Source organism: Hemiscyllium ocellatum, chromosome 7 (assembly GCF_020745735.1).
Source record: "Hemiscyllium ocellatum isolate sHemOce1 chromosome 7, sHemOce1.pat.X.cur, whole genome shotgun sequence".
NCBI classification, from domain to species: Eukaryota; Metazoa; Chordata; class Chondrichthyes; order Orectolobiformes; family Hemiscylliidae; genus Hemiscyllium; species Hemiscyllium ocellatum.
Genome location: NC_083407.1, coordinates 53,449,072 through 53,476,264, shown reverse-complemented (window position 1 = coordinate 53,476,264; position 27,193 = coordinate 53,449,072). Strand labels below are relative to the sequence as shown.

At 43.3% G+C, this 27,193-nt stretch overlaps 1 protein-coding gene across 6 annotated transcripts in view; it reads right to left on the bottom strand.

Moving 5' to 3' along the window:
* Window positions 1–27,193, bottom strand: part of rbms1a (RNA binding motif, single stranded interacting protein 1a) — a 205,375-nt gene that overhangs the window by 101,058 nt on the left and 77,124 nt on the right. For all 6 annotated transcript variants that reach the window (XM_060827196.1, XM_060827192.1, XM_060827197.1 and 3 more), the window contains one exon: window positions 19,700–19,758. In XM_060827196.1, coding sequence (XP_060683179.1) covers window positions 19,700–19,758 — 59 coding nt within the window. The remainder of the gene's footprint in view (window positions 1–19,699; window positions 19,759–27,193) is intronic.

Here is a 27,193-nt window from a genome sequence, read left to right as displayed (position 1 = left end):
TTAAAAAGTGATCATATAGATCTAATTTAGGCTAAATGCAGCCTTTGAAAATACTCATGAATGGTACTTTCTGATGCCATAAGAGAATAATACAGCATGGAAGACCATTCAAACCAGCATGCCTGTAAAATACAAAGATTAAAAGTAAACATCAATAAAAGACACAAAGACGAAATTCATCTTTATTTGCTGTTGGTGCAGGTTATTTGCTTGAAGATTTTACTTCCAAGGTGAAAGAGTTGAAAACTTAAACTCAGAAATCAATAGCTATTATGGCTTTTGTATTCAAATAGTTAGAGGTTGAAATAAAGGCTGGCACTGCTATAGAAGACCTGCGTGTGACTGGAGGCGGTGACGGGTGCGGGTGCATAAAAAGGTTCCTCACTAATAATGTCTTAGTCTTACTGTTAAAAGTAATCACTTTAGCAATTATTTTTATATACCAGTAGAAACTTTCACAGTGATGTAGTATGGGAGATAACTAGCAAGGAACAAGCTGCGAAAGAGTAAAGACGAGCAATAGTGTGTGTAGATGAGAAGGTGAGTGAAAAAGTATGCGCACTGGTATGAATACAAGCAGGAGAGAGCAGGTAAGTGCACATGAGTGAGAGTGTACACATAGGCACAATGTGTCAGTTGTGCAAGAGAGTGACGGGAGAATGGGCTGGCATGCAAACAGGCGGGTGAGGGAGAACGGCTAAGAGAGAGAGGGCAAAGGGGTTCGGGGGAAGGCAAGATATGGTGCAGTGCGTGTCACAAAATCAGATCTGCAGCAAGGAAAAAGACCCTTTGGCCCATCGAGTCTGTGCTAGTCAAAGGCAAAGGCAATCACCTAACTATTCTCATCCTGTTTTCCAGCACTTGACCCAAAGCCTTGTATCCCTTGGCACCCTAAATGTTACGAGTGTTTCTGCCTCTATGACCCATACAGGCAGTGAGTTCCAAACTTCCACCAACCTCTGGATGAAAAAATGCTTTGACACATTACCCTCTAAATCTTTTGTCCCTAACCTTAAACCTATTGTCATCGGTCATTGTTCCCTCCACCAAGAGGAAACATTTCTTCCTGTCCACCCTGCTCATGTCCCTCAAATGTTATACATCTCAGTGATGTCCCCTCTCAGCCCCCTCTGCTCCAAGATAAACAACTCCAGTCTATTCAATTTCTCTGCATAAACGGAAGCTTCCAGCCCAGGCATCATCCTGCTAAGTCTAATCTCCACCCTCTCCAATGCAATCACATCTCTGTTATAATGCGGCTTCCAGACCTGCACACAATACCTTAGCAGCAGCCTAACCAACATTTTATACAGTTCCAGTATAACCCCCCTCCTTTTAAACTCAACAGAGTTAGAAATCTCACAACAGCAGGTTATAGTCCAACAGGTTTATTTGGAAGTACTAGCTTTCAGAGCGCTGCTCCTTCATCAGACAGCTGTGGAGCAGGATCATAAAACACAGAACATAGAGCATAACACAGTGTCATCCAACTGATGCAATATATTGAACAAACTTAGATTTAATGTTAAATCTTTCATCTTTTAGAATGGGTTGCAGTTTCCTGTTCATTAATATGTAAACCCCAGAACTTTTTTCAAGTCACATTCTTGAGATAACTGAAGGTTTTATACAAAAAAAGGGGGGCATGTCAGCTCAAAATGCATTAACGATGTGAGGTTAGAATCTGTCTGTATCCAGGTCTTGAGTCAGACTGGTTCTATTTCCATGGTAGGAATTTATGAAGAGATGGGGTGGGGGGGGGGGGGGGTGGGGGAGAGAGAAAGAGACTGGGATTGGGGATGAGAGAGTGGCGGGACAGAGAAAGTGTGGGGAGAGAAAGTGGGGGGGGGGATGAAAGAAAGAGAGCGGGGTGGGGATGAGGGAGTGGCAAGGGGGGAGAGAAAGAGGGGGGAGAGAAAGAGGGGGGAGAGAAAGAGGGGGGAGAGAAAGAGGGGGGAGAGAGGGGCGGGGGGTAGAGTGAGAGCAGATCAGCCCATCTGACCAGCTGTCTATCCTCTTTGAACCTAATGCAATCCTCCTCTACTTACTAACCCACAAATGTTTACATCAACCACGAACTTACGGATCAACCCTCCTTCATTCAAGTCTAAATCATTTATACATACCACAAGGAGCAAGCGCCCCAATACAGACCCCTGTGGAACTCAAGCGGACACAGGCTTTCAGTCACAAAAACACCCCTCAACCAACTCCCTCCGATTCCTGCCTCAGCCAATTTTGTCTCCAAATAGCCAAATTTCATTGAATCTCATGGGCTATCTTTGCTATCATGTTACGTCTCCCTTGCAAAGCATTTCAAACACCATGCTGAAGTCAAAATGGACAATGGGAAAAGCATCATCTTCATCTACACAGCTGGTTACCGCTTCAAAAAATTAAATCCATTTGCTCAGAGACGACCTTCTATTAAGAAAACCTTCCAATTAATCCCTGTCTTTTAGTACAGATTAATTTAGTCGCTCAGAAATTCTTCAAATTAAATTTCCCCACCAGTGAGATTGATTGATAGTCCTGCAATTTTCTGGTTTACCTCTTGCTCCCTTCTTGAGTGGGAGAGTGAGAGATGGTACATACAAGAGGCTGAGAAAACAGGCAGGAAAATGGGCAAGATAGGGCAGGCAGCTGAGAGGGAGCACCTAGATAAGAGAGAGAAGATATCGTCATGTGTGCACTCTAATATTTGCCCTGGTGCAAATACTTGTATCGTCACATTCCCTGACACATGCATACATGCGGTCACTCTTCCTGGCATTAATGTGCCACTCTCTTTGACTTGCATTGTGTCACTATCCCTCACAAATGTACTTGTGTTGTTACTCTCACACGTGCTTTCCTTGGTGTACCACCACATTCTCCATTGTGTACTTGCTCACGCTCCCTGGCATTCCCACTCCCCTTGTCACTCTCACCCATTCTAACTTTAAAATCAAATTCTGTAATGGCTATCACAGATCTTTATTTGTATTGTGATATCAATTCATCCAGTTTGTCATGAATATTATGTCACTGAGTTGTGCATGATTATTTTCTTTCCTTTGGCCTTTCATTACTTTGTGTGCTTGTCTATTTCTGTCACTGTATGGTTATCATGAAATGCAGAGTAAAGTCAAAGTCAGACAGCTCATACAGACATACAGCATAGAAACATGCCCTTGGGCCTAACTCACCCATGCCAGGCAGGGCCCCCAAACTAAACTAGTCCCATTTGCCTGCATTTGGCTCATGACCCTCTAAACCTCTCCTTTCATGTGCCTGTCCAATAATACCACAGTCCAGTAATACTACAGATAAGTGACTGCTGTCCACCTAGAACAGACACATCCAACATGTTTCTGGGGAGTGCCAGAATCTCAGTCTCAAAACAGTGAAATAAGCGCAGTAAATTTCTAGGTAAGGATGGTGTGATGGAACAAGTTGATGATATTGTTCCTTTGCATCTGCTGCCCGTGTCCTTGGAGGTGGTACAGGACTTGAAAGATGCAGAAGGAATCTCATTGAGTTGCTGTACAGCATATTGTATACACATCACACTGGAGATTGCGCTGCATTGGTGGTCGGGTCGCCACTCAAAGAAAATGTTTGTCTTAGATGGTGCTGAAGTTCTCTAAGTTGCTAGAGCTGCACTCACCCAAGCACGTATCCATCCAGGAGAGTATTCTATCACACTCCAGCCTCAGAGATGACAACTTTATTCACTGCAGCATTCTCAGACTCAGAATTAAATGTAGATGCAAATTACTGCCGATGTTGGAATCTGAACTGAAAACATCAAATGCTGGAAATCACAGCCGGTCAGGTAGCATCCATGGAGAGAGAGCAACCTAGAGTTGAGTTTAGATGACTCCCTGATGAAGAGTCAAAGAGTCACAGAAATGTACAGCATGGAAACAGACCCTTTAGTCCAATTTGTCCATGCCGACCAGGTATCCCAAACTAATCTAGTTCCACCTGCCAGCACCTGGCCTATTTCCCTCCAAACGCTTCCTATTCATATACCCATCCAGATGCCTTTTAGATGTTGCAATTGTACCAGCCTCCACCACTTCCTCTGGCAGCTCATTGCATACACGTACCACCCTCTGCGTGAAAAAGTTGCCCCTCATGTCTCTTTTATATCTTTCCCCTCTCACCCTAAACCTATGCCATCTCATTCTGGACTCCCCCACCCCAGGGAAAAGACTTTGTCTGTTTATCCTATCCATGCCCCTCATGATTTTAGAAAACTCTATAAGGTCAACCCTCAGCCTCTGATGCTCCAAGGAAAACAGCCCCAGCCTGTTCAGCCTTTCCCTATAGCTCAAAACCTCCAACCCTGACAACAGCCTTGTAAATCTTTTCTGAACCCTTTCAAGTTTCTCAACATCTTTTTGATAGGAAGGAGATCAGAATTGCACACAATATTCCAACAGTAGCCTAACCAATATCCTGTATAGCCGCGACATGACCTCCCAACTCCTATAATCAATATTCTGACCAATAAAGGAAAGCATACCAAACGCTTTCTTCATGATCCTATCTACCTGTGAGTCCACTTTCAAGGAGCTATGAACCTCCACTCCAAGGTCTCTTTGTTCAGCAACACTCCCTAGGACCTTACCATTAAGTGCATAAGTCCTGCTAAGATTTGCTTTCCAAAAAGCAGCACCTCATATTTATCTAAATTAAACTCCATCTACAACTTCTCAGCCCATTGGCCCATCTGATCAAGATCCCATTGTAATCTGAGGTAACCCTCTTCGCTGTCCACCACACCTCCAAATTTGGTGTCATCTGCAAACTTACTAACTATACCTCTTATGCTCGCATCCAAATCATTTATATAAATGACAAACAGTACAGGACCCAGCCCCAATCCTTGTGGCACTCCACTAGTCACAGGCCTCCACCACCACCCTCTGTCTTCCACCTTTGAGCCAGTTCTGTATCCAAATGGCGAGTTCTCCCTGTATTCTATGAGATTTAACCTTGCTAATCAGTCTCCCATGGGGAACCTTGTCGAACACCTTACTGAAATCCATATAGATCACATCTACAGCTCTGCCTTCAACAATCCACTTTGTTACTTCTTCAAAAAACTCAATCAAATTTGTGAGACATGATTCCCCACGCACAAAGCCATGTTGACTATCCCTAATCAGTCCTTGTCTTTCCAAATATATGTACATCCTGTCCCTCAGGATTCCCTCCAAAATCTTACCCACCACTGACATCAGGCCCACTGGTCGATAGTTCCCTGGCTTGTCCTTGCCACATTTCTTAAACAGTGGCACCATGTTAGCCAACCTCCAGTCTTCCGGCACCTCACCCGTGACTATCAATGATACAACCATCTAGACTCAGTATCAAATTCCTTGCTGTGAAATTTGCAACTACCCTGATAAATGCAGTTTTTGAAAATACTTTTCTCCCATTGCACTCCAGTTTTTAAAAGAGAAAAAAATATAAAAACAATCATAGAAACAGGGCCTTCAGCCCACCATGTCTATGCCAACCAACCAACACCAAACCACACTAATCCTGTTTTCCCTGCACTTGCTCCATAGCCTACGATGCCCTGGCATTTTTATTGCTCATTTAGATGCTTCCTAAATGTTGTGAGAGAACCTCATTTTTACCATGCATCATTTGTGTCATTCATACCACACATTTACCCAAGTAAAAAATGCTGCAAAAACTGCAACTTTGCATTACTGGATTTTTAATCGTGACCCGAAATGGGAAAAGAACAGCTTTACGGATTGTAGAAGAATTACTGCAGTTTTAAAAAGCAAGTAACTGGACACTCATTTTAAGTATCATTTACATCAGTGTGTTCAGGCTGTAGTTGCAGAGTAGTTTGCCAACAAGCTGGAACTAAGTGATGTACACAAATGGTTATTCAGTTGGCAATAAGTAGTTCATTATTGTCAGTAACTGGTTGTTAGTCCACAGAGCAAAGGTCCTCTGCCTGCCAACTACTGTGATTAGTTCAGAAGTAACTGAACAGATTGGGGCTGTAAAGATAGCGAGAAGCCCTCAGATCTCCACCAGCTCAGGAGCTCTCTGTTCACTGGAGTAATAGGTACTGAAAGCCTGAAAAACAGCTCTTTCTCCTTCAGTAGTTATTGTAAGCTGTAACTTGTAATTAACAAGTTTTTTATAAGCATGAGCTAGCCACCCTGCAGTGAGAACATCTGGAGGAAGGCCAAAAAGCAGTGTTCTGATCAGCACAAGAATAATCATATCAGATCCTGTGAACACAGACCACAGCTTTCCCAGTTCTCTCTCTTATCAATCTCACACATGATTTTCCCGTTTGTGTGTAAATGGAGGAGTTTTAGAAGGAGATTCAAGTTTTAACTCGTAACCTTATATGAATGATTTACTGCCACATATATCTTGGGAGATAACAGTGAAAAAAGTGTTTTAACTGATGTTGACCGTTGTTTCCTTGGAGCTAGAGTCTGCTTACTTGCAATTGTTGTCAATGACAGGTAGTAATTGACCAGTAATTCAGAACTCCAAGGCAATGTCCAGGCAACATTGTCATGTTTAGATTAGATTAGACTTACAGTGTGGAAACAGGCCCTTCGGCCCAACAAGTCCACACCGACCCGCCGAAGCGAAACCCACCCATACCCCTACATTTACTCCTTACCTAACACTACGGGCAATTTAGCATGGCCAATTCACCTGACTCGCACATCTTTGGACTGTGGGAGGAAACCAGAGCACCCGGAGGAAACCCACGCAGACACGGGGAGAACGTGCAAACTCCACACAGTCAGTCACCTGAGTCGGGAAAATCTGGAATAAAAAACTGGTGATTATGTAGCCACTAAGAATTGTTAGAAAAATCCATCTGGTTCACAAATGCTCTTTAGCGAAGAAAATTTGCTGTCCTTACCTGGCCTTGTCTACATGTGACTCCACATCCTTTGTGATATGATTGACTCTAAACTGCCCTCGGCAATTAGGAATGGGCAATAAACGTTGGCCTAATGTGATGATATTGTTGCTTTAAGAGATGTGTTCTGTCCGGTTTCTCTTGTAGAGGGGTTTTGTCACAGTGGTGGTGAGGTGTCTCCTTCTGGCAGGTACTTTGTGAATAGCTTTGGGTTTCTCCCAAGTGTTTTTTCAGAGTAAAACAATAGAATCATGTGTGGGTAGAGACAGGACCATGAGGTCTCGGATTTTGTTTCCAGTTGGTATTTTATTTGTTAGTTAGCTACTGGAGCGGACAGCTAGAGGTTTCTCTGCTGCTAGACTGAAGACCCAGCCAGAGGGGTTTCCTCTTAAAGAAAAATCAGAAAGGGTAGATTGTTTCTTTCTAGTGGCGAGAGACAGCATGTGAGAACAATAGCTGTTTTGCTGCATTACATTCTGCCAAAGGATACATTTATGGGACGCTGCCTATGTCAGAACAGTTGATGCTTACTAGTTAAAGAATACATTCTCTTGTTAAGTAAATTGAGGCACTCGCCAAGAAAAAAAAGGTGTACATTCGGTTTGGACAATCTCAAAATTTAATATTGATCTTGCTCGTTATGTACGTTTTCTGCAGCTGTAACACTTACTCCTTACTCTGTTCTTTTACACTTATGTACTTTGTATGGTATAATGTGCCTGTACTGCACACAAGACAAAACTTTTCACTGTACCTAAGTACATGAGACAACAACAAATCAAATCAAACCAAACATGAAATTGATATGAACCAAAAGAACCGCGGATCCCCTCACTGTTGCCTGTGAAAATTCCATTCCATTTTCCCAGTTCCTCTGTCTCCTTCTCATATGTTCTAAGGAAGCCAAATTCAACAAGAGAGTCTCCAAAATGTCTACCTTCTTCCTCAACAGAGGACAGGGCCCTCAAACGAGTCTGAACCATCTCCTGTACTTCCACCCTCACCCCCTCGCTTCCCTCCCACAACAGCAATTACCTACTATCCTGACTGCATCTGCACCCACAAGACCACCAGACAACATTTCCACCACCTCGAGTGAGATGGCACCACCAGACACATATTTCCCTCCCCTCCCTTGCATGCCTTCCGCAGGTCCTGTCCCATCCAAGACACCCTGACCCATACTTCCTTCACTCCCAATACCCCTCCACCTACCCAACAGCCTCACGGCACTTTCCCCATCAAAAGCCAGAAAAGATAGAACATTACAGTGCAGTACAGGCCCTTCTGTTGCGCTGACCTGTCATACCAATCTGAAGCCCATCTAACCTACACTATTCCATGTACGTCCATATGCTTGTCCAATGACTACTTAAATGTACGTAAAGTTGGCAAATCTACTACAGTTGCAGGCAAAGCATTCCATACCCTTACTACTCTGAGTAAAGAAACTACCTCTGACATCTGTCCTATATCTATCATCCCTCAATTTAAAGCTATGTTCCCTTGTGCTCGCCGTCACCATACTTGGAAAAAGGGTCTCCCTGTCCACCCTATCTAACCCTCTGATTATCTTATATTTCTCCATTAAGTCACCTCTCAACCTTCTTCTTTCCAACAAAAACAGCCTCAAGTCCCTCAGCCTTTCCTCATAAGACTTTCCCTTCATATCAGACAACATCCTTGTAAGTCTCCTTTGAACCCTTTCCAAAGCTTCCACATCCTTCTTATAATGCGGTGACCAGAACTGTACACAATACTCCAGGTGCGGCTGCACCAGAGTTTTGTACAGCTGTAGCATAACCTCATGGTTCCGGAACTTGGTCCCTCTATTAATAAAAGCTAAAACACTGTATGCCTTCTTAACAACCCTGTCAACCTGGGTGGCAACTTTCAAGGATCTGCGTACCTGAACACAGAGATCTCTCTGCTCATCTACACTACCAAGAATCTTACCATTAGTCCAGTACTTTGCATTCTGGTTACACCGACCAAAGTGAATCACCTCACACTTGTCCACATTCAACTCCATTTGCCACCTCTGCAGCTTATCTATGTCTCTCTGTAACCTACAACATCCTTCTTTACTATCCACAACTCCACCGACCTTAGTGTCGTCTGCAAATTTGCTAACCCGCCCTTCTACACCCTCATCCAGGTCATTTATAAAAATGACAAACAGCAGTGGACCCACACCGACCCTTGTGGTACACCACGAGTAACTGGACTCCAGGATGAACATTTCCCATCAACCACCACCCTCTGTCTTCTTTCAGCAAGCCAATTACTGATCCAAACTGCTATATCTCTCACAATCCCATTTCCTCCGCATTTTGTACAATAGCCTACTGTGGGGAACCTTATCGAACGCCTTACTGAAATCCATATACACCACATCAACCGGTTGACTCTCATCTACCTGTTTGGTCACCTTCTCAAAGAACTCAATAAGGTTAGTGAGGCATGACCTACCCTTCACAAAACCGTGCTGACTATCCCTAATCAAATTATTCTTTTCTAGATGATTATAAATCCTATCTCTTATAACCTTTTGCAACACTTTACCAACAACTGAAGTAAGGTTCACTAGTCTATAATTACCTGGGTTGTCTTTACTGCCCTTCTTGAACAGGGGAACCACATTTGCTATCCTCCAGTCTTCTGGCACTATTCCTGAAGACAATGATGATTTAAAGATCAATGCCAAAGGCTCGGCAATCTCCTCCCTGGGTTCCCAGAGGATCCTAGGATAAATCCCATCCTGCCCAGGGAACTTATCTATTTTCACACTCTGCAGGATTTCTAATACCTCTTCCTTGTGGACCTCAATCACACCTAGTCTAGTATCCTGTATCTCAGTATTCTCCTCGACAACATTGTCAATTTCTAGAGTGAATACTGTTGAATAATATTCATTTAGTGCTTCCCTATCTCCTCTGACTCCACACACAACTTCTCACTACTATCCTTGATTGGTCCTAATCTTACTCTCGTCATTCTTTTATTCCTTAAATACCTGTAGAAAGCCTTAGGGTTTACCCTGATCCCATCGGCCAACATCTTCTCATGTCACCTCCTGGCTCTTCTGAGCTCTCTCTTTAGGTCTTTCCTGGCTACCTTGTAACCCTCAAGCACCCTAACTGAGCCTTCACATCTCATCCTAACATAAGCCTTCTTCTTCCTCTTGACCAGAGATTCCACTTCCTTCGTAAACCACGGCTCCCGCGCTCTATAGCTTCCTCCCTGCCTGACAGGTATATACTTATCTAGGACACATGGGAGCTTTTCCTTGAATAAGCTCCACATTTCTAATATACCCATCCCCTGCAGTTTCCTGCCCCATCTTATGCTTCCTAAGTCTTGCCTAATCGCATCGTAATTGCCTTTCCGCCAGCTGTAACTCTTGCCCAGTTGTATACACTTATCCCTTTCTATCACCAAAGTAAACATAACAGAATTGTGATCACTATCACCAAAGTGCTCACCTACTTCCAAGTCTAACACCAGGCCGGGCTCATTACCCAGTACCAAATCTAATGTGGCTTCGCCCCTTGTTGGCCTGTCTACATACTGTGTCAGGAAACCCTGCTGCACACACTGAACAAAAGCTGACCCAACTATAGTACTCATACTATAGTGTTCCCAGTCAATATTTGGAAAGTTGAAGTCCCCCCTGAAAACTACCCTGTTTCTCTCAATCCTATCGAGAATCATCTTTGCTATCCTTTCCTCTACATCTCTGGAACTATTCGGAGGCCTATAGAAAACTCCCAAGAGGGTGACCTCTCCTTTGTTTCTAACTCAGCCCATACTACCTACTACCTCAGCTGACGAGTCCCCAAACATCCTTCCTGCAACTGTAATACTGACCTTGACCAACAATGCCACCACTCCACCTCCACACCCCCCCACCCCACCGCCCTTTTACAATATTCTCTGTTCTTACTGAAACATCAAAATCCTGGAACCTGCAACAACCATTCCTGTCCCTCCTCTATCCATGTCTCCAAAATGGCCTAAACATCGAAGTCCCAGGTACCAACACATGCTGCAAGTTCAACCACCTTATTCCGGATGCTCCTGGTGTTGAAGTAGACACACTTCAAACCAACATCTTGCTTGCCGGTGCCATTTTACGTCCCTGAAATTTGATTTCGGACCTCCCTACTCTCAACCTTTTCTATATTTGAACTACATTTTTGGTTCCCATCCCCCTGCTGGACTACTTTAAACGCACCCCAATACGCTGAGCAAATTTCCCCCCCAAGATATTGGTACCCCTCTGGTTCAGATGAAAACCATCCTGCTTGTAGAGGTCCCACCTACCCCAGAAAAAGCCCAATTATCCAAGAATCCAAAACCCTCTCTCCTGCACCATCCCCTGTAGCCACCTGTTCAACTCCTCTCTCTCCCTATTCCTTGCCTCACTAGCACGTGGCATGGGCAACAAACCAGAGAAAACAACTCTGTTCATTCTAGCTCTAAGCTTCCATCCTAGCTCCCTAAATTTCTGCCTTAAATCCCCATCTCTCTTCTTATCTATGCCATTGGTGCCGATGTGGACCATGACTTGGGGCTGCTCCCCCTCTCCCTTAAGGGTCCCAAAAAACACAAAGGCATCATGAACCCTGGCATCTGGGAGACAACACACCAACCGTGAGTCTCTCTCATCCTCACAGAACCTCCTATCTGTCCCGCTAACTATGGAGTCCCCAATGACTACGACTCTGCTCCTCTTCCCCCTTCCCTTCTGAGCAGCAGGGACAGACTCTGTGCCACAGTCCTATGCCCAGAAGTGTTACACCTGCTCATTTGCTTCCTCCCTCCTCAGTATCCAAGGGCTCAAACACACATTCCAGGTGAAGCAGCGCTTTACCTGCACTTCACACAATCTAGGTTACTGCATTCGCTGCTCACAATGTGGCCTCATCTACGTTGGGGTAACAAAGTATAAACTGGGTGTCAGCTTCACAGAACATCCATGTTCTGGCTGAAAAAAAATCTCAGCTTCCATTTGCCTGCCACTTTACTACTTCACCCTGTTCCTTGGCCAATATCTCGGTCTCAGGCTTGCTGCAGTGCTCCAGCAAAGCTCAGCCCAAGCTGGAAGAACAGCACCTCATTTTCCATTTGGGGAACTGCAGCTCTCCCAACGTAATATCAAGTTCAATAACTTTAGGGCCTGTACTCCCTCATGTCCTCGCCTCCTGCCACATACACCAGGTCTTGGTATCATATCAGCTATTCACCAGATCGTTATTGATTCTTGTCTGACCAACTGTTTTTCTCTTTCTTTGGGTTCTATCCCTACCTATCGTTTACTCCTTACTCCCTCTCCCCACCCTATCTTCTGCATAAAAACCAACATTTCTCAGCTCCATCACTTCTGAGGAAGGGTTGCTGGACCCAAATGTTAACTCTGATATCTCTTCATATAGATGCTGCCAGACCTGCTGAGCTTTTCCAGCTACGTCTGCTTTTGTTAAAATTGACATGCCCTGGTTTTCAACCTCTTTGTCAATGGGACATTTCGCCCAAACTACACTATCCAGACTCGTTATGATTTGTTTCCCTTCAACAAACCTCCTCTGAACCTTCTCTTTGAAGGATGATAATCTCTAAATCCTATCCTTGGAATGATTCTTGTAAATATTTTCTGTATACTCTCTCAAGCTTTCATATCTTTCTGAAGTTGTCATGCCCAAAACTGGACACAACACCCCAGTTAGGGTAGGACAAATGTTTTAAAGTTGTGCACTCCAGGGAGGTGACAGTCTAGTGGTATTATCGCTGGACTGTTAATCCAGAGACCCAGCTAATGCTCTGGGGATCTGGATTTGAATCCTGCCATGGTAGACAGTGGAATTTGAATTCAATAAAAATCTAGAATTGATAGACGACCATGAAGCCACTGTCAGTTGTCTGAAACTCGCATCTGGTTCACTTCTATCCTTTCGGGAAGGAAACTGCCAATCTTACCTGGACTAGGGACAAAAAAAAACTGCAGATACTAGAATCCAAAATAGACAAGCAGGAGGCTGGAAGGACACAGCAAGCCAGGCAACATCAGGAAGTAAACAAGTCAACATGTGGGGGGGAGCTGCAGATAAACGTGTTGGTGGGGGGAGGAAAAGGGTGGTGAAGTGGGAATAGGTGAAGACAGGTAGAGGGTATGACCTGGTTGGTGGCAGGGATCGGGAGGGGCTAGAAGTTGGGGGATGGGGAGGGAGGTTATTTGAAATTGGAGAACTCAATGTTGAGTTTTCTGGGCTACAGGCTGCCCAAGCAGATGAGGTTTTGTTCCTATGTGGTTCATAGTAGCAATGGAGGAAGCCAAGCATGATTACGTCAGAGAGGGAGAGGTTAAGGGAATTGAAATGCATGGTGACTGGGAAGTCCGGACTGGCATACATGAGACTCCAGCCTCACAGCAATGTGAATGACTCTTCAAAGCCCTCTGGGCAATTAGGGATAGGCAATAAATGCTGGCCTAGCCAGCACCACCTTCATTCCATGAATGAACTTTCTTTTAAAAGGTCAGTTACTGATTTGCAAACTTAATTTGTGAATAGGCGGAGTGCACACTTAGCAGGAGCGGACATGAGACTGTTGAGCAAGTGAAGTAATACACTTAGTCAGCTGAATTAACGAAACACTACTTAGGTAGTGTCTCCCACCCATCCTCCTCCTCCTCTAACCAAAAAAAAATTCCATGTGCCAGATTGGTAAGGTAACTAGATTTTTAATTTTTTTTCAGCATTCTCTTTGGGAATTTAGCATAGTGGGAATAAAAGTTAGGGCAGTTCAATGTTCTTCCTGCAGAATGTCGGAGGTAAGGATCACCACTAGTGTCCCTGGTGACTTACTCTGCAGGAAGTACGTCCAACTCCAGCTCCTCGAAAACTGTGTTAGGGAACCAGAGCTGGATGAACTTAAGATCTTTCAGGAGGCGGAGGGGGTTATAAAGAGGAATTACAGGGAGGAAGTCACACGTCAGGTGCAAGAAAAAGGCAGATAGTTTCCAGTCATGGGATGGAAAGGAAACCGGCAGGCAGTGCAAGGAACTCCTGTGGCTATTCCCCTCAGTAACAAGTATCATGTTTTGGATACTGTTGGTGTGGGGGAGCAACTTACCAGGGATAAGCCATGGAGTACAGGTCTCTGGCACAGAGACTGTCCCTGTTGCTCAGAAGGGAAGGGGGAAGATGAGCGGAGCATTAGTCATTGGGGACTCTGTAGTTGGGGGACTGATAGGAAGTTCTGTGGGAATGAGAGATTCGTGTTTGGTGCGTTGCCTCCCAGGTTCCAGGATTCAGATGTCTCGGATCTTGTTTTCGTGATCCTTGAGGGGGAGGGGAAGCATCCCCAAGTTGTGGTCCACACAGGCACCAACGATATAGGAAGGAAAAGGGATGTAGATTTAAGGCAGAAATTCAGAGAGCTAGGGTGGAAGCTTAGAGCTAGTACAAAGAAAGTTATCAACTCTGGTTTGTTGCCCACGCCATGTGCTAGTGAGGTGAGGAATAGGGAGAGAGAGGAGTTGAAATTGTGGCTACAGGAATGGCGCAGGTAGGAGAGTTTCGGATTCCTGGATAATTGGGGCTCTTTCTGAGGTAGGTAGGTAGGATGGTGTACACCTGAACCAGAGGGGTACCAATATCCGGGGGGGGGGGGGGGGGGGGGGGGGGGGGGGGGGGTGGGGGGGTGACATTTGCTAATGCGCTTCAGATGGGTTTAAACTAATTTGGTCGGGGAGTGGGATCCTAAATTCTAGTTCCAATGTCCAGGAGTATGAGAGTCGTGAGGTCAGAAACGAGGTTTCAAGCTTGCAAGAGTTCACTAGCAAGCAGGAAGGTGGTTTGAAGTGTGTCTACTTCAACACCAGGAGCATCTGGAATAAGGTGGGTAAACTTGCAGCATGGGTTAGTACCAGGACTTTAATGTTGCAACCATTTTGGAGACATGGATAGAGCAGAGACAGGAATTTAGATGTTTCAGTAAGAGCAGAGAAGATGGTAAAAGAAGGAGATGTGTGGCATTGTTAGTGAAGGACAGTATTATAGTAGCAAAAAGGAGGACTCGTCTACTGAGGTAGTATGGGCTGAGATTAGAAACACCATGGGAGAGGTCAACCTGTTGGGAATTTTTTATAGGCCTCTGAATAGTTCCAGAGATGTAGAGGAATGGATAGCAACGATAATTCTGAATAGCAGCAAGAGTAACAGGGTAATTATTATGGGGGACTTTAAATTTCCAAATATTGACTGGAAATACTATAGTTAAATTACTTTAGATGGGTCAGCCTTTGTCTAATGTGTGCAGGATAGTTTCTTGACATCGTACGTAGACAAGCCAACAAGGGGCGAGACCACATTAGATTTGGTACTGGGTAATGAACCAGGCCAGGCGTTACATTTAGAGGTAGGTGAGTACTTTGGTGATAGTGACCACAAGTTGGTTATGTTTACTTGAGCAATGGAAAGGGATAGGTATATATCACAGGGCAAGAGTTATAGCTGGGCGGAAGGCAAATATAATGCGATTAGAAAAGATTTAGGATGCATAGGATGGGGAAGGAAACTGCAGGGGATGGGCACAATTGAAATGTGGAGTTACTGCATGTCCTCCATAAGTATGTACCTGTTAGGCAGGGACGAAATGGTCAAGCGCGGGAGCCGTGGTTTACTAAAGAAGTCGAATTTCTTGTCAGGAGGAAGAATGAGGCTTATGTTTGATGAGACAAGAAAGCTCAGTTAGGGCACTCAAGAGTTACAAGTTAGCCAGGAAAGACCTAAAGAGAGAGCTAAGAAGAACCAGGACAGGACTTGAGAAGTTGTTGGCAGACACAATCAAGGAAAACCCCAAAGCTTTCTATCAGTGTATCAGGAATAAAAGAATGACTAGAGAAAGATTAGGGCCAATCAAGGATAGGAGTTGTGCATGGAGTCTGAGGAGATAGGGGAAGCACTAAATGAACACTTTTTGTCAGTATTCATACAAGAAAAAGACAAAGACAATGTTGAGAATACTGAGATACAGGCTACTAGCCTTAGATGGGATTACGTTCGCAAGGAGGAGGTGTTAGCAATTCTGGAAAGTGTGAAAATAGATAAGTCCCCTGGGCCAGACGGGATTTATCCAATGATTCGCTGGGAAGTCAGGGAGGAGATTGTAGAGCCTTTGGCTTTGATTTTTATGTCGTCATTGTCTACACGAATAGTAAACAGAAGACGGGAGGATAGCAAATGTTGTCCCCTTATTCAAGAAGGGGAGTAGAGACAATTCTTGCAATTATAGACCAATGACTCTTACTTTTGTTGTGGGTGAAGTGTTGGAAAAGGTTGTAAGAGATAGGATTTATAATCATCTAGAAAGGAATAAGTTGATTAGGGATAGTCAATACCGTTTTGTGAAGGGCAGGTCTTGCCTCACAAACCTTAGTGAGTTCTTTGAGATGGTGACCAAACAGGTGGATGAGGGTGAAGCGGCTGATGTGTATATCGATTTCAGTCAGGCGTTTGATAAGGTTCCCTATGGTAGGCTATTGCACAAAATACAGAGGCATGGGATTGTGGGTGATTTAGCAGTTTGGAGCAGAAACTGGCTGGCTGAAAGAAGACAGAGGGTGGTGGTGGATGGATGGGAAATATTCATCCTGGAGTTCAATTACTAGTAGTGTACCGCAAGGATCCATTTTGGGGCCGCTGTTGTTTGTAGTTTTAATAAATGACCTAGATGACGGTGCAGAAGGATGGGTTAGTAAATTTGCGGATGACACGAAGGTCGGTGGAGTTGTCGATAGTGTGGAAGCATGTTGCAGGTTACAGAAGGACATAGATAAGCTGCTGAGCTAGGTTGAGAGGTGGCAAACAGAGTTTAATACAGAAAAGGGTGAGGTGATTCACTTTGGAAGGAGCAACAGGAATGAAGAGTACTGGGCTAGTGGAAAGATTCTTGCCAGTGTAGGTGAGCAGAGAGATCTGTGTCCATGTACGTAGATCCCTGAAAGTTGCCCCCCAGGTTGACAGAGTTGTTAAGAAGGCATATGGGGTGTTAGCTTCTACTGGCAGAGGGATTGAGTTTCAGATCCACGAGGTCATGCTGCAGCTGTACAAAACTCTGGTACGGCCACACTTGGAGTATTGCGTACAATTCTGGTCACCACATTATAGGAAGGATGTCAAAAGGGGCAAGAGGAGATTTACTAGAATGTTGCCTGATATGGAGGGAAGGTCTTATGAGGAAAGGCTGAGGGACTTGAGGCTGTTTTTGTTACAGAGAAGAAGGTTGAGAGGTGACTTAGTAGAGACATATAAGATAATCAGAGGGTTAGATAGGGTGGACAGTGAGAGCCTTTTTCCTTGGATGGTGATGGCTAGCACAAGGAGACATAGCTTTAATTCAGGGGTGACAGATATTGGACAGATGTCAGAGGTCGATTTTATACCCAGAGAGTAGTAGAGGTGTGGAATGCATTGTCTGCAACAGTAGTAGACTCGCCAACATTAAGGGCATTTAAGTGGTCATTGGATAAACACAAGGGTGAAAATGGAAGAATGTAGGATATATAGGTTTCAGATTGGTTGCACAGGTCTGCGCAACAGAGGACCGAAGGGCCTGTACTGCACTGTAACATTCTATGTTCTAAAAGCCATAACCTCCTCGGCTTTGTACTTTATACCTCCTCATAATGTCAAATTGCTTCTTCTGCCGAAAGCTTAAAAATTGCTGTCTTCTAATTCTTGATCCTACTGCCAAGAGGAACAATTTCCTCATATCTACTCCATCCAGTCATCCCTTATGATATTAAAAATTTCTCGCAAATATCCTTTAAGCCTTAATTTCTCCTTATAATTCAAGTATTGGTCGGAGTATTGAGTACAGGAGTTGGGAGGTCATGTTGCGGCTGTACAGGACATTGGTCAGGCCACGATTGGAATATTGCATGAAATTCTGGTCTCCTTCCCATTGGAAACATGTTGTGAAACTTGTTAGGGTTCAGAAAAGATTTACAAGGATGTTGCCAGGCTTGGGGGGAGGCTGAACAGGCTGGGGCTGTTTTCTCTGGAGCATTAGAGGCTGAGGGATGACCTTATAGAGGTTTACAAAATTATGAGGGGCATGGATAGGATAAATAGGCAAAGTATTTTTCCTGGTGTCGGGGAGTCCAGAACTAGAGGACATAGGTTTAGGGTGAGTGTGGAAAGATAGAAAAGAGACCTAAGGGGCAACTTTTTCCCACAGAGGGTGGTACGTGTATGGAATGAGCTGCCAGAGGAAGTGGTGGAGGCTGGTACAATTGCAACATTTAAGAGGCATTTGGATGAGTATATGAATAGGAAGGGTTTGGAGGGAAATGGACTGGGTGCTGGCAGGTGGGACTAGATTGGGTTGGGATATCTGGTTGGCATGGACGGGTTGGACCGGAGGGTCTGTTTCCATGCTGTACATCACTATGACTCGAAGTATGGACTTTTCTGTGAAGTAAAGCTGCCTCAAATACAGTTCCTGAGTTAAGACAACATTACAATTGTTCTCTGAAAGTTTACTGCATATAATTGCCTCTTACAGTGGCCTTCCTCTCTTTTATAATCCTGTTTTCTTATTTACTACTGTCTCTAGTCCTCCAGACCTCAAGACAGTTCCAGTAAACTATGCATGCCAGTAGTGAAGTGAACAGGGAGACCACATACCAAAATAATTCCAGAAGTTAAGAGCAATCTTGCAATAAAAACAGCAGCCAAGATGTAGGTTTGATATGATCCCTTCAAATAATCCTTTCGTGGGTGGCACGGTGGCTCAGTGGTGAGCAATGCAGCCTCACAGCACTAGGGACCCGGTTCCATTCCAGCATCGGGTGACTGTCTGTGAGAAGTTTGCACATTCTCCATGTGTTTGCATGTGTTTCCTCCGGATGCTACGGTTTCCTCCCACAATCCAAAGGTGTGCAGGTGAGATGGATTGGTCAAACTAAATTGCACATGATGTTATGTGCATTAGTCAGGGGAAAGTAGAAAAATAAGGAAATGGGGTCTGGGTGGGTTACTGTTGGCTAAATGGACTGTTTCCACACTGTAGGGATTCTTCCTGTTAGTTACTGCTACACGATGCTGGGCAGCTTCAACAATTTGAGAGACAGGCACTGGGGGAATATCAAAAATTTGTAACATTCAGGAACATACACCAGTTATTCACATGTCTTCATTCCTAAAGTCGGCGCTGAAGACGAGAGAAGACTGATCCTAAATGACAGGCAGTTTGCTTTTGCACATTCCTTGCCTATTATGTTGATTGCTCAGGCAGTCAGTCATTCAGCACTCCTAGATAGGTGTTATACAATTAAATTTCTGAGTCTGAGTCTTTCTTTTAATAGTATGAAATATTGTCCACCCTAGATTGCTTCCTATCCCTGGATAATCTACTGGGAGGCAACTATTACTGCAAGTTTCAATAAACCCATAAAAACAATTCTCAATATTGCATAGAACACTTGCTGGCAAAATAATACTCTTCGAAATGATTGATTGATGAATATTTGTGAATTTTAGGAGCTCTCCAAACAGGTAATTGTATTTCCAAATGTGGAGAAAACTAAACAATCAATAATCAGAAATAGAAATGCAATATTAGCAGCTAAATATCTCAAATTGAGCATTCACAGTAAAAGAACAAAGGATCACAGTTAAGAGCAAAATTGAACATTTTAATGTTATACTTTTGAACATTTGAAAATGGATTTGCATAATTAGATACCATCCCCAAAATATTAATGCAGCATATTTAGAAAAATACCTTTGCATTTATTAGTTGTCTTGTCCAGGATGGCCTTTGTTGATACTATTTTGCCATACCTAGAAAACAAAAGAGAATGAAGGACATTAAAAGAACTATTGCTGCAACTGTAAAATTTCTGAAAAAGTTGTAGGTCTGCCAAAACAACATAATTGACTCCTCTCTATTACAGATAAATATTACTTTGAAATATTCTGCAGGCTATAGGTCCAAACTACCACTCCTACGGGCAGCAAGGAAGGCAGGACATCCAATTCAGTGACTAAAAAGGGAGTGATTGTAATCACAAATTTATTTTAGGTCTTTCCAATTCCCACCACCAACATCAACAAATTATATTTGAATGTACTCATGACGCATCACTTGGTTGCAAATGCACAGAAAGATACAAACTGTTCCATTTTTTCATAGGGCAGTGAAGTCAGGATAATGCTGCCTGGGAGGAGAACTTGCAGCTGGTGGTGTTCCAATGTATTTACTTGCAGATGTTACATACAGTTTACTACTGTGCATTGGTTTGCAGAGGCAGTGAATGTTTGATGAGGATGTAGTACTAATCACGTTAGATATTCTTGTTTCAAATAGTGTCAAACTTCACAAGTACTATCTGAGTTGTACCCATCCAGGCAAATTGGAGTATTTCATCTCATTCCTGACTGCTGCCTTGCAAATGGTGGACAGACAATGAGAAGTCAAGAGCAGAGTTATTTGTGTCAGGATTCCTACCATCTGGCCCGTGTTTGGAGCTACAATATTTATGCAGCTAGTCCAGTCAGATACTGGACAATGGTAACCCAATGAGGTTGATAGTGGGGTCTGATGCTATTGACCATTGGCTGCATCAGTGTCTGAAAATTCACAAATGATTCAAATCACTGTGCAATCAAACATCACCATTTCTGACCTTATGATGAAGGCACTGATTTATCAGCTGAAAACAGTTCAATCTTTGACACAACCCTGAAGAATTCCTGCAGGGATGTCATTAAGCTGAGGTGACTGGTCTCCAATAACCATACATCTTCTATCTTTATCCCTGATATCCAGACTCTAACATTGCTTGGGTTTCTTGATAGCACACTCAGTCAAATGCTGCCTTTATGTTACAGTATCACTTCATCTCTGAAGTTTAGCTCTCTTGCCCATGTTTGAATGAAGGCTGTCATGAAGTCATTACCTTACAGAATCCAAACTGAGTGTTAGTGAGCATGTTAGTGCTAAGCCAGGGCTGCATGATACACTGTTGATTACCTATTCTATCACTTTGATCAAAATTAGACTGATGGAACAGCAACTAGGTGGGATGGATTTCTCCTGATTTGTGGGTACAGGATATACTTGGGCAATTTTCCATATGATCCGATAGATGCCAACATTGTAACTGTAATGGAAGAGCTTGGTTAGGAGCATAGCAAGTTCTAGAGCATACAATTTCAGTACTTTTGACTAAATACTGTCAGATCCTTTGCCACAATCAGTAGTTTCAACTGTTCTTGATGTCACATGGAATGAACTGGCTGTAGAGTGGTATCCATGACACTGGCAGGACCTGGAGAAAACCAAAACAAATCATCCAGACTGCACTTACAGCTGAATACTTCCGTCTTGTTGTTTGCCAAGATGAATTGGGCTACCCTATTATCATAGGTGGGGAGGTTAGTGATGCTCCCACGTCCAATGAGTTAGAATCATAGAGTCATAGAGATGTACAGCATGAAAACAGACCATTCGGTCCAACCCATCCATGCCGACCAGATATCCCAACCCAATCTAGTTCCACCTGCCAGCACCCAGCCCATATCCCTCCAAACCCTTCCTATTCATATACCCGTCCAAATGCTTCTTAAATGTTGCAATTGTGCTAGCCTCAACACTTCCTCTGGCAGCTCATTCCATACACGTACCAACCTCTGCCTGAAAGAGTTGCCCCTTAGGTGTCTTTTATATCTTTCCCATCTCACCCTCAACCTATGCCCTCTAGTTCTGAACTCCTGCATCCCAGGGAAAAGACTTTGTCTATTTATCCTATCCATGCCCCTCAATTTTGTAAACCTCTATAAAGTCACCCCTCAGCCTCCGATGCTCCAGGGAAAACAGCCCCAGCCTGTTCAGCCTCTCCCTATAACTCAAATCCTCCAACCCTGGCAACATCCTTGTAAACCTTTTTTAAACCCTAACAAGTTTCACAACATCTTTCTGATAGGAAGGAGATCAGAACTGCATGCAATATTCCAACAGTAGCCTAAGCAATGTCCTGTGCATCCACAACATGACCTCCCAACTTCTGTACTCAATACTCTGACCAATAAAGGAAAGCATACCAAATGCCTTCTTCACTATCCCATCTACCTGCTACTCCACTTTCAAGGAGCTATGAACCTGCACTCCAAGGTCACTTTGTTCAGCAACACTCTCTAGGACCTTACCATTAAGGTGTACAAGTCCTGCTAAGATTTGCTTTGTCAAAATGCAGCACCTCGCATTTATCTGAATTAAACTCCATCTGCCACTTCTCAGCCCATTGGCCCATCTGGTCCAGATCCTGTTGTAATCTGAGGTAACCCTCTTCGCTGTCCACTACACCTCCAATTTTGGTGTCATCTGCAAACTTACTAACTGTACCTCTTATGCTCGCATCCAAATCATTTATATAAATGCCAAAAAGTAGACGGTCCAGCACTGATCCTTGTGGCACTCCACTGGTCACAGGCCTCCAGTCTGAAAAACAACCCTCCACCACCACTCTGTCTTCTACCTTTGAGCCAGTTCTGTATCCAAATGGCTAGTTCTCCCTGTATTCCATGAGATCTAACCTTGCCAATCAGTCTCCCATGGGGAACTTTGTCAAACGCCTTACTGAAGTCCATATAGAACACATCTGCAGCTCTGCCCTCATCAATTTTCTTTGTTACTTCTTCAAAAAACTCAATCAAATTTGTGAGACATGATTTCCCACGCACAAAGCCGATTTGACTATCTTTAATCAGTCTTTGCCTTTCCAAATACATGTACATCCTGTCCCTCAGGATTCCCTCCAACAACTTGCCCACCACTGACGTCAGGCTCACTGGTCTATATTTCCCTGGCATGTCCTTACCACCATGTTAGCCAACCTCCAGTCTCCCGGCACCTCACCTGTGACTATTGATGATACAAACATCTCAGCAAGAGGCCCAGCAATCATGTCTCTAGCTTCTCACAGAGTTCTCGGGTACACCTGATCAGGTCCTGGGGATTTACTCACCTTTATGCGTTTCAAGACATCCAGCACTTCCTCCTCTGTAATATGGACATTTTGCAAGGTGTCACCATTTATTGCGCTACTTTCTATATCCTTTTCACAGTAAATACTGATGCAAAATACTCATTTCGTATCTGCCCCATCTCCTGCGGCTCCACACAAAGGCCACCTTGCTGATTTTTGAGGTGCCCTATTCTCTCCCTAGTTATCCTGTTGTCCTTTATGTATTTGTAAAAACCCGTTGGATTTTCCTTAATTCTATCTGCCAATGCAATTTCATGTCCCCTTTTGCCCGCCTGATTTCCTTCTTAAGTATACTCCTACTTCCTTTATACTTTAAGGATTCACTCGATCTATCCCGTCTATACCTGACATATGCTTCCTTCTTTTTCTGAACCAAACCCTCAATTTCTTTAGTCATCCAGCATCCCCTATACCTACCAGCCTTTCCTTTCACCCTAACAGGAATATACTGTCTCTGGATTCTTGTTATCTCATTTCTGCAGGCTTCCCATTTTCTAGCCTTCCATTTACCTGTGAACATCTGTCCCCAATCAGCTTTCAAAAGTTCTTGCTGAACACCGTCAAAATTGGCTTTTCTCCAATTTAGAACTTCAGCTTTTAGATCTGGTCTATCCTTTTCCATCACTATTTTAAATATAATAGAATTATGGTCGCTGGCCCCAAAGTGCTCCCCCACTGACACCTTCAGTCACCTGCCCTGCCTTATTTCCCAAGAGTAGGTCAAGTTTTACACCTTCTCTAGTCGGTACATCCACATACTAAATCAGAAAATTGTCTTGCACACACTTAACAAATTCCTCTCCATCAAATCCCTTAACACTATGGCAGTCCCAGTCTATGTTTGGAAAGTTAAAATCCCCCACCATAACTACCCTATTATTCTTACAGATAGCCGAAATCTCCTTACAAATTTGTTTCTCAATTTCCCTCTGATTATTAGGGGGTCTATAATACAATCCCAATAAGGTGATCATCCCTTTCTTATTTCTCAGTTCCACCCAAATAACTTCCTTGGATGTATTTCCAGGAATATCCTCCCTCAGCATAGCTGTAATGCTATCCCTTATCAAAAATGCCATTCCTCTCTCCAAGTTGTGAAATCATTTAGTCCTGTCTTTCACTTGCTGCTTAAGAGTAGATAGCTATGCTGCAAGGACAAGTCATCCTGTATTGTAGCTTCACCAGGTTGATACCTTGTACTCCGGTTTCCCAGGTGCTGGCATGTCCTCCTGCATAATTCATTGAAACCAGGTTTGAGCCCTAGCTGGATGATAATGTAGAATGTGGGAAGTACCAGACCATGTGGTTGTAGATTTTGTCAGTAAACTTCTGCTGCTGCTGATGGCCTCATGGATACTCAGTCTCAAGTTGCTAGGTCTGATGTTTTAAAATAAATAAATGTCTTGGAAATCCAGATTACCATTGATTAACCTGACCAGCCTGTGTAGCAAGAACAAGAATGGAAAAAAAAGACAGACAGTGCTCTTAAATGTGGTAAGGCAACAAGACACTACACAGCAAGACATTCAGAACTTCCTCAGATAGAAGAGCAAAATTAAGCCATTTGGCCCACTGAGGCTGCTCTGCCAATCAAATCATGGTTGATATGCTCCTCACTCCCATTTTCCTGCCTTCTCCCCATAACCCATTACCAATTAAAACTCTGTATAACTCCTCTTTAAAATTTAGTCACAATATAATATATCCTGTTATCTTAAATAAAATGTAATATATTACTACTCATTACTCAAGTATACCTGCGTTTTGAATCCTTACAAATAGTTAAGCCGTCATCACTTACATCCTATTAGGCCCTGCAATATCAGTATTACAAGGAGATTTGGTGGTAACACATCTAACCAAAGATGATCCTCGCAGAACTAAGTCCTAGCTGTGAAAACCTCACAATGATTAAAAGCTTGTTCGAAGAACCACACTTTAAGAATCAATTTCAACAGCCCTCGAGGCAAACACCTAACGATCTTTCATGTCCACAAAGAAACTGTTTTGGAAGAATGGTGAAGCCTCCAAGCTATCTGAATATGCTAAGTCTAAGACTCAGGTGGAAAGGGATAGTGGAGTAGGGTTGGTACAAATATTAATTTGTGAGAAAGACATGGATAGAAATGCTGTACAAGGAAATGGCTTGGGATGAGTTAAATGCTAAAACTAGCATTAACCTTAATTGCATGAGGACTTGGCTGGGGAAAGGCAGAACATCTTCAAATCTTTAAGGACACAGACTGATTATCCTAGATCTGCCACAGATCTGAGTAATAAATCCACCTTCTAATGTAATTTGCACCAAATTGTTATCAAGCAATAGTTTGCATCTTGTTTAAGACAAAATAGTCTTTCATTATGGTTGTTCTCAAGCACAATGAACCCTGAAACCCAACAAGAAAAGGAGAATGCTGGCAGCTATCTACCCAGCCACATGTTAGCAGTGGTTATCACTATATGCTCATAAAACTTAAGAGACCCCTCAGTACAGTCCTTCACTGAAGAGAGATCAAAGAAAGTCAGCCCGATTAGAACAAAGGGCACATGACTAGCAAATAGATTCATACCTCTTTCACAACCTATATAGAACATAGAAAAATACAGCGCAGTACAGGCCCTTCGCGCCTCGATGTTGCGCCGACCGAAGCCTACCTAACCTACACTAGCCCAATAACCTCCATATGCTTATCCAATGCCCGTTGAAATGACCATAAAGAGGGAGAGTCCACCACTGCTACTGGCAGGGCATTCCATGAACTCACAACCCGCTGAGTAAAGAATCTACCCCTAACATCTGTCCTATACCTACCACCCCTTAATTTAAAGCTGTGTCCCCTAGTAACAGCTGACTCCATTAGCGGAAAAAGGTTCTCACTGTCAATCCTATCTAAACCCCTAATCATCTTGTACACCTCTATCAAATCTCCCCTAAACCTTCTTTTCTCCAATGAGAACAGCTCCAAGTGCCTCAGCCTTTCCTCATACGATCTTCCTACCATGCCAGGCAACATCCTGGTAAACCTCCTCTGCACTCGTTCAAATGCCTCTACATCCTTCCTATAAATGTAGGATCTCTTGTAAAACTGTATCATTTCATTTGTATTTCTTTTACTGTAGACAGAAAAGGGATCATTTTAAAATCTGCCTGCCTACAGCTACATGATTGGCAGCTGGATAGCTGACCAGCTTGTGGACATGCACAATATTGCTTGAAGTCTGCACACCTCTAGATGATTGGAGAAAATGTGGCAGAAAATACAGAAAGCCTAAAGAAAGCCTCTCTCACTTCTTGCTGTATTTTTGTTGCTTTTGACCAATAAGTCAGAGACTTTATAATTTTAGAACCTGTCACTCTTCACCTTCTGCAGGGAGGCAAAAACCACCCAAAGAGACATGGAAGAACACCAAGACTGGGAAGCAAACAGATCACCTCAATGAATGTTGTCAGGAACTATCGAATGGTCTTCCCAGTTTTTCCCCTGTACCCATAACTCCTATTAAGTGTTATATGTCGGCAGTTCATAGTTGTTTATCTGTAGCTAGAATATATTTATTTTGTAATAAATAGTAATTCTGTTAAGTACAACAAACTGGTCCACATTTTGTTCGCCCAAGTCTTAAGAAATAGGCAAAAAGACAATTCTGCACACTTCAATAAAATCTTTAACTTTTGTGACAACTCCTGGATAACAGGGCTCCATTTGCACCATGCTTTCAGAGTGAGACATGATGCTCAGAATATCTCAAAAGCACTTTACAGTCAAATAAACATATCTGAAATGTAGCTTCTATTGAAAATCTGGAAAATACAGCAGCCAAACAATGCATTGCAAGTTTACACAACAGCAATATGATAATAACCTCATAATACTCTACTGATGCTAATTGAGGGAATATTGGCTGTGACACAGATGAGGACTCCCTTCCTGTAGCATGCAATTTTTGTTTTACATTCATTAGACAGCACAGGGCCTCAATTTAATAGCTCATCCAAAAATTGACATGTCTGACAGTGTAGCATGCCCTCAAGTACCTTACAGAAAAATTAACCTAGATTTTAGTGCTCTGGTCTCTCAAGATATAAATGAACCCACAAAATTCTGAGGTCATGGCTCAGTCAAAGCTGACACAAGTCTTCTTGTATGCATGCATACACACACCTTCTAAAGGATTATCTAATAAATAACTGTAAATCAGAGAAAAAATGTATACATTCGGCAAATCCA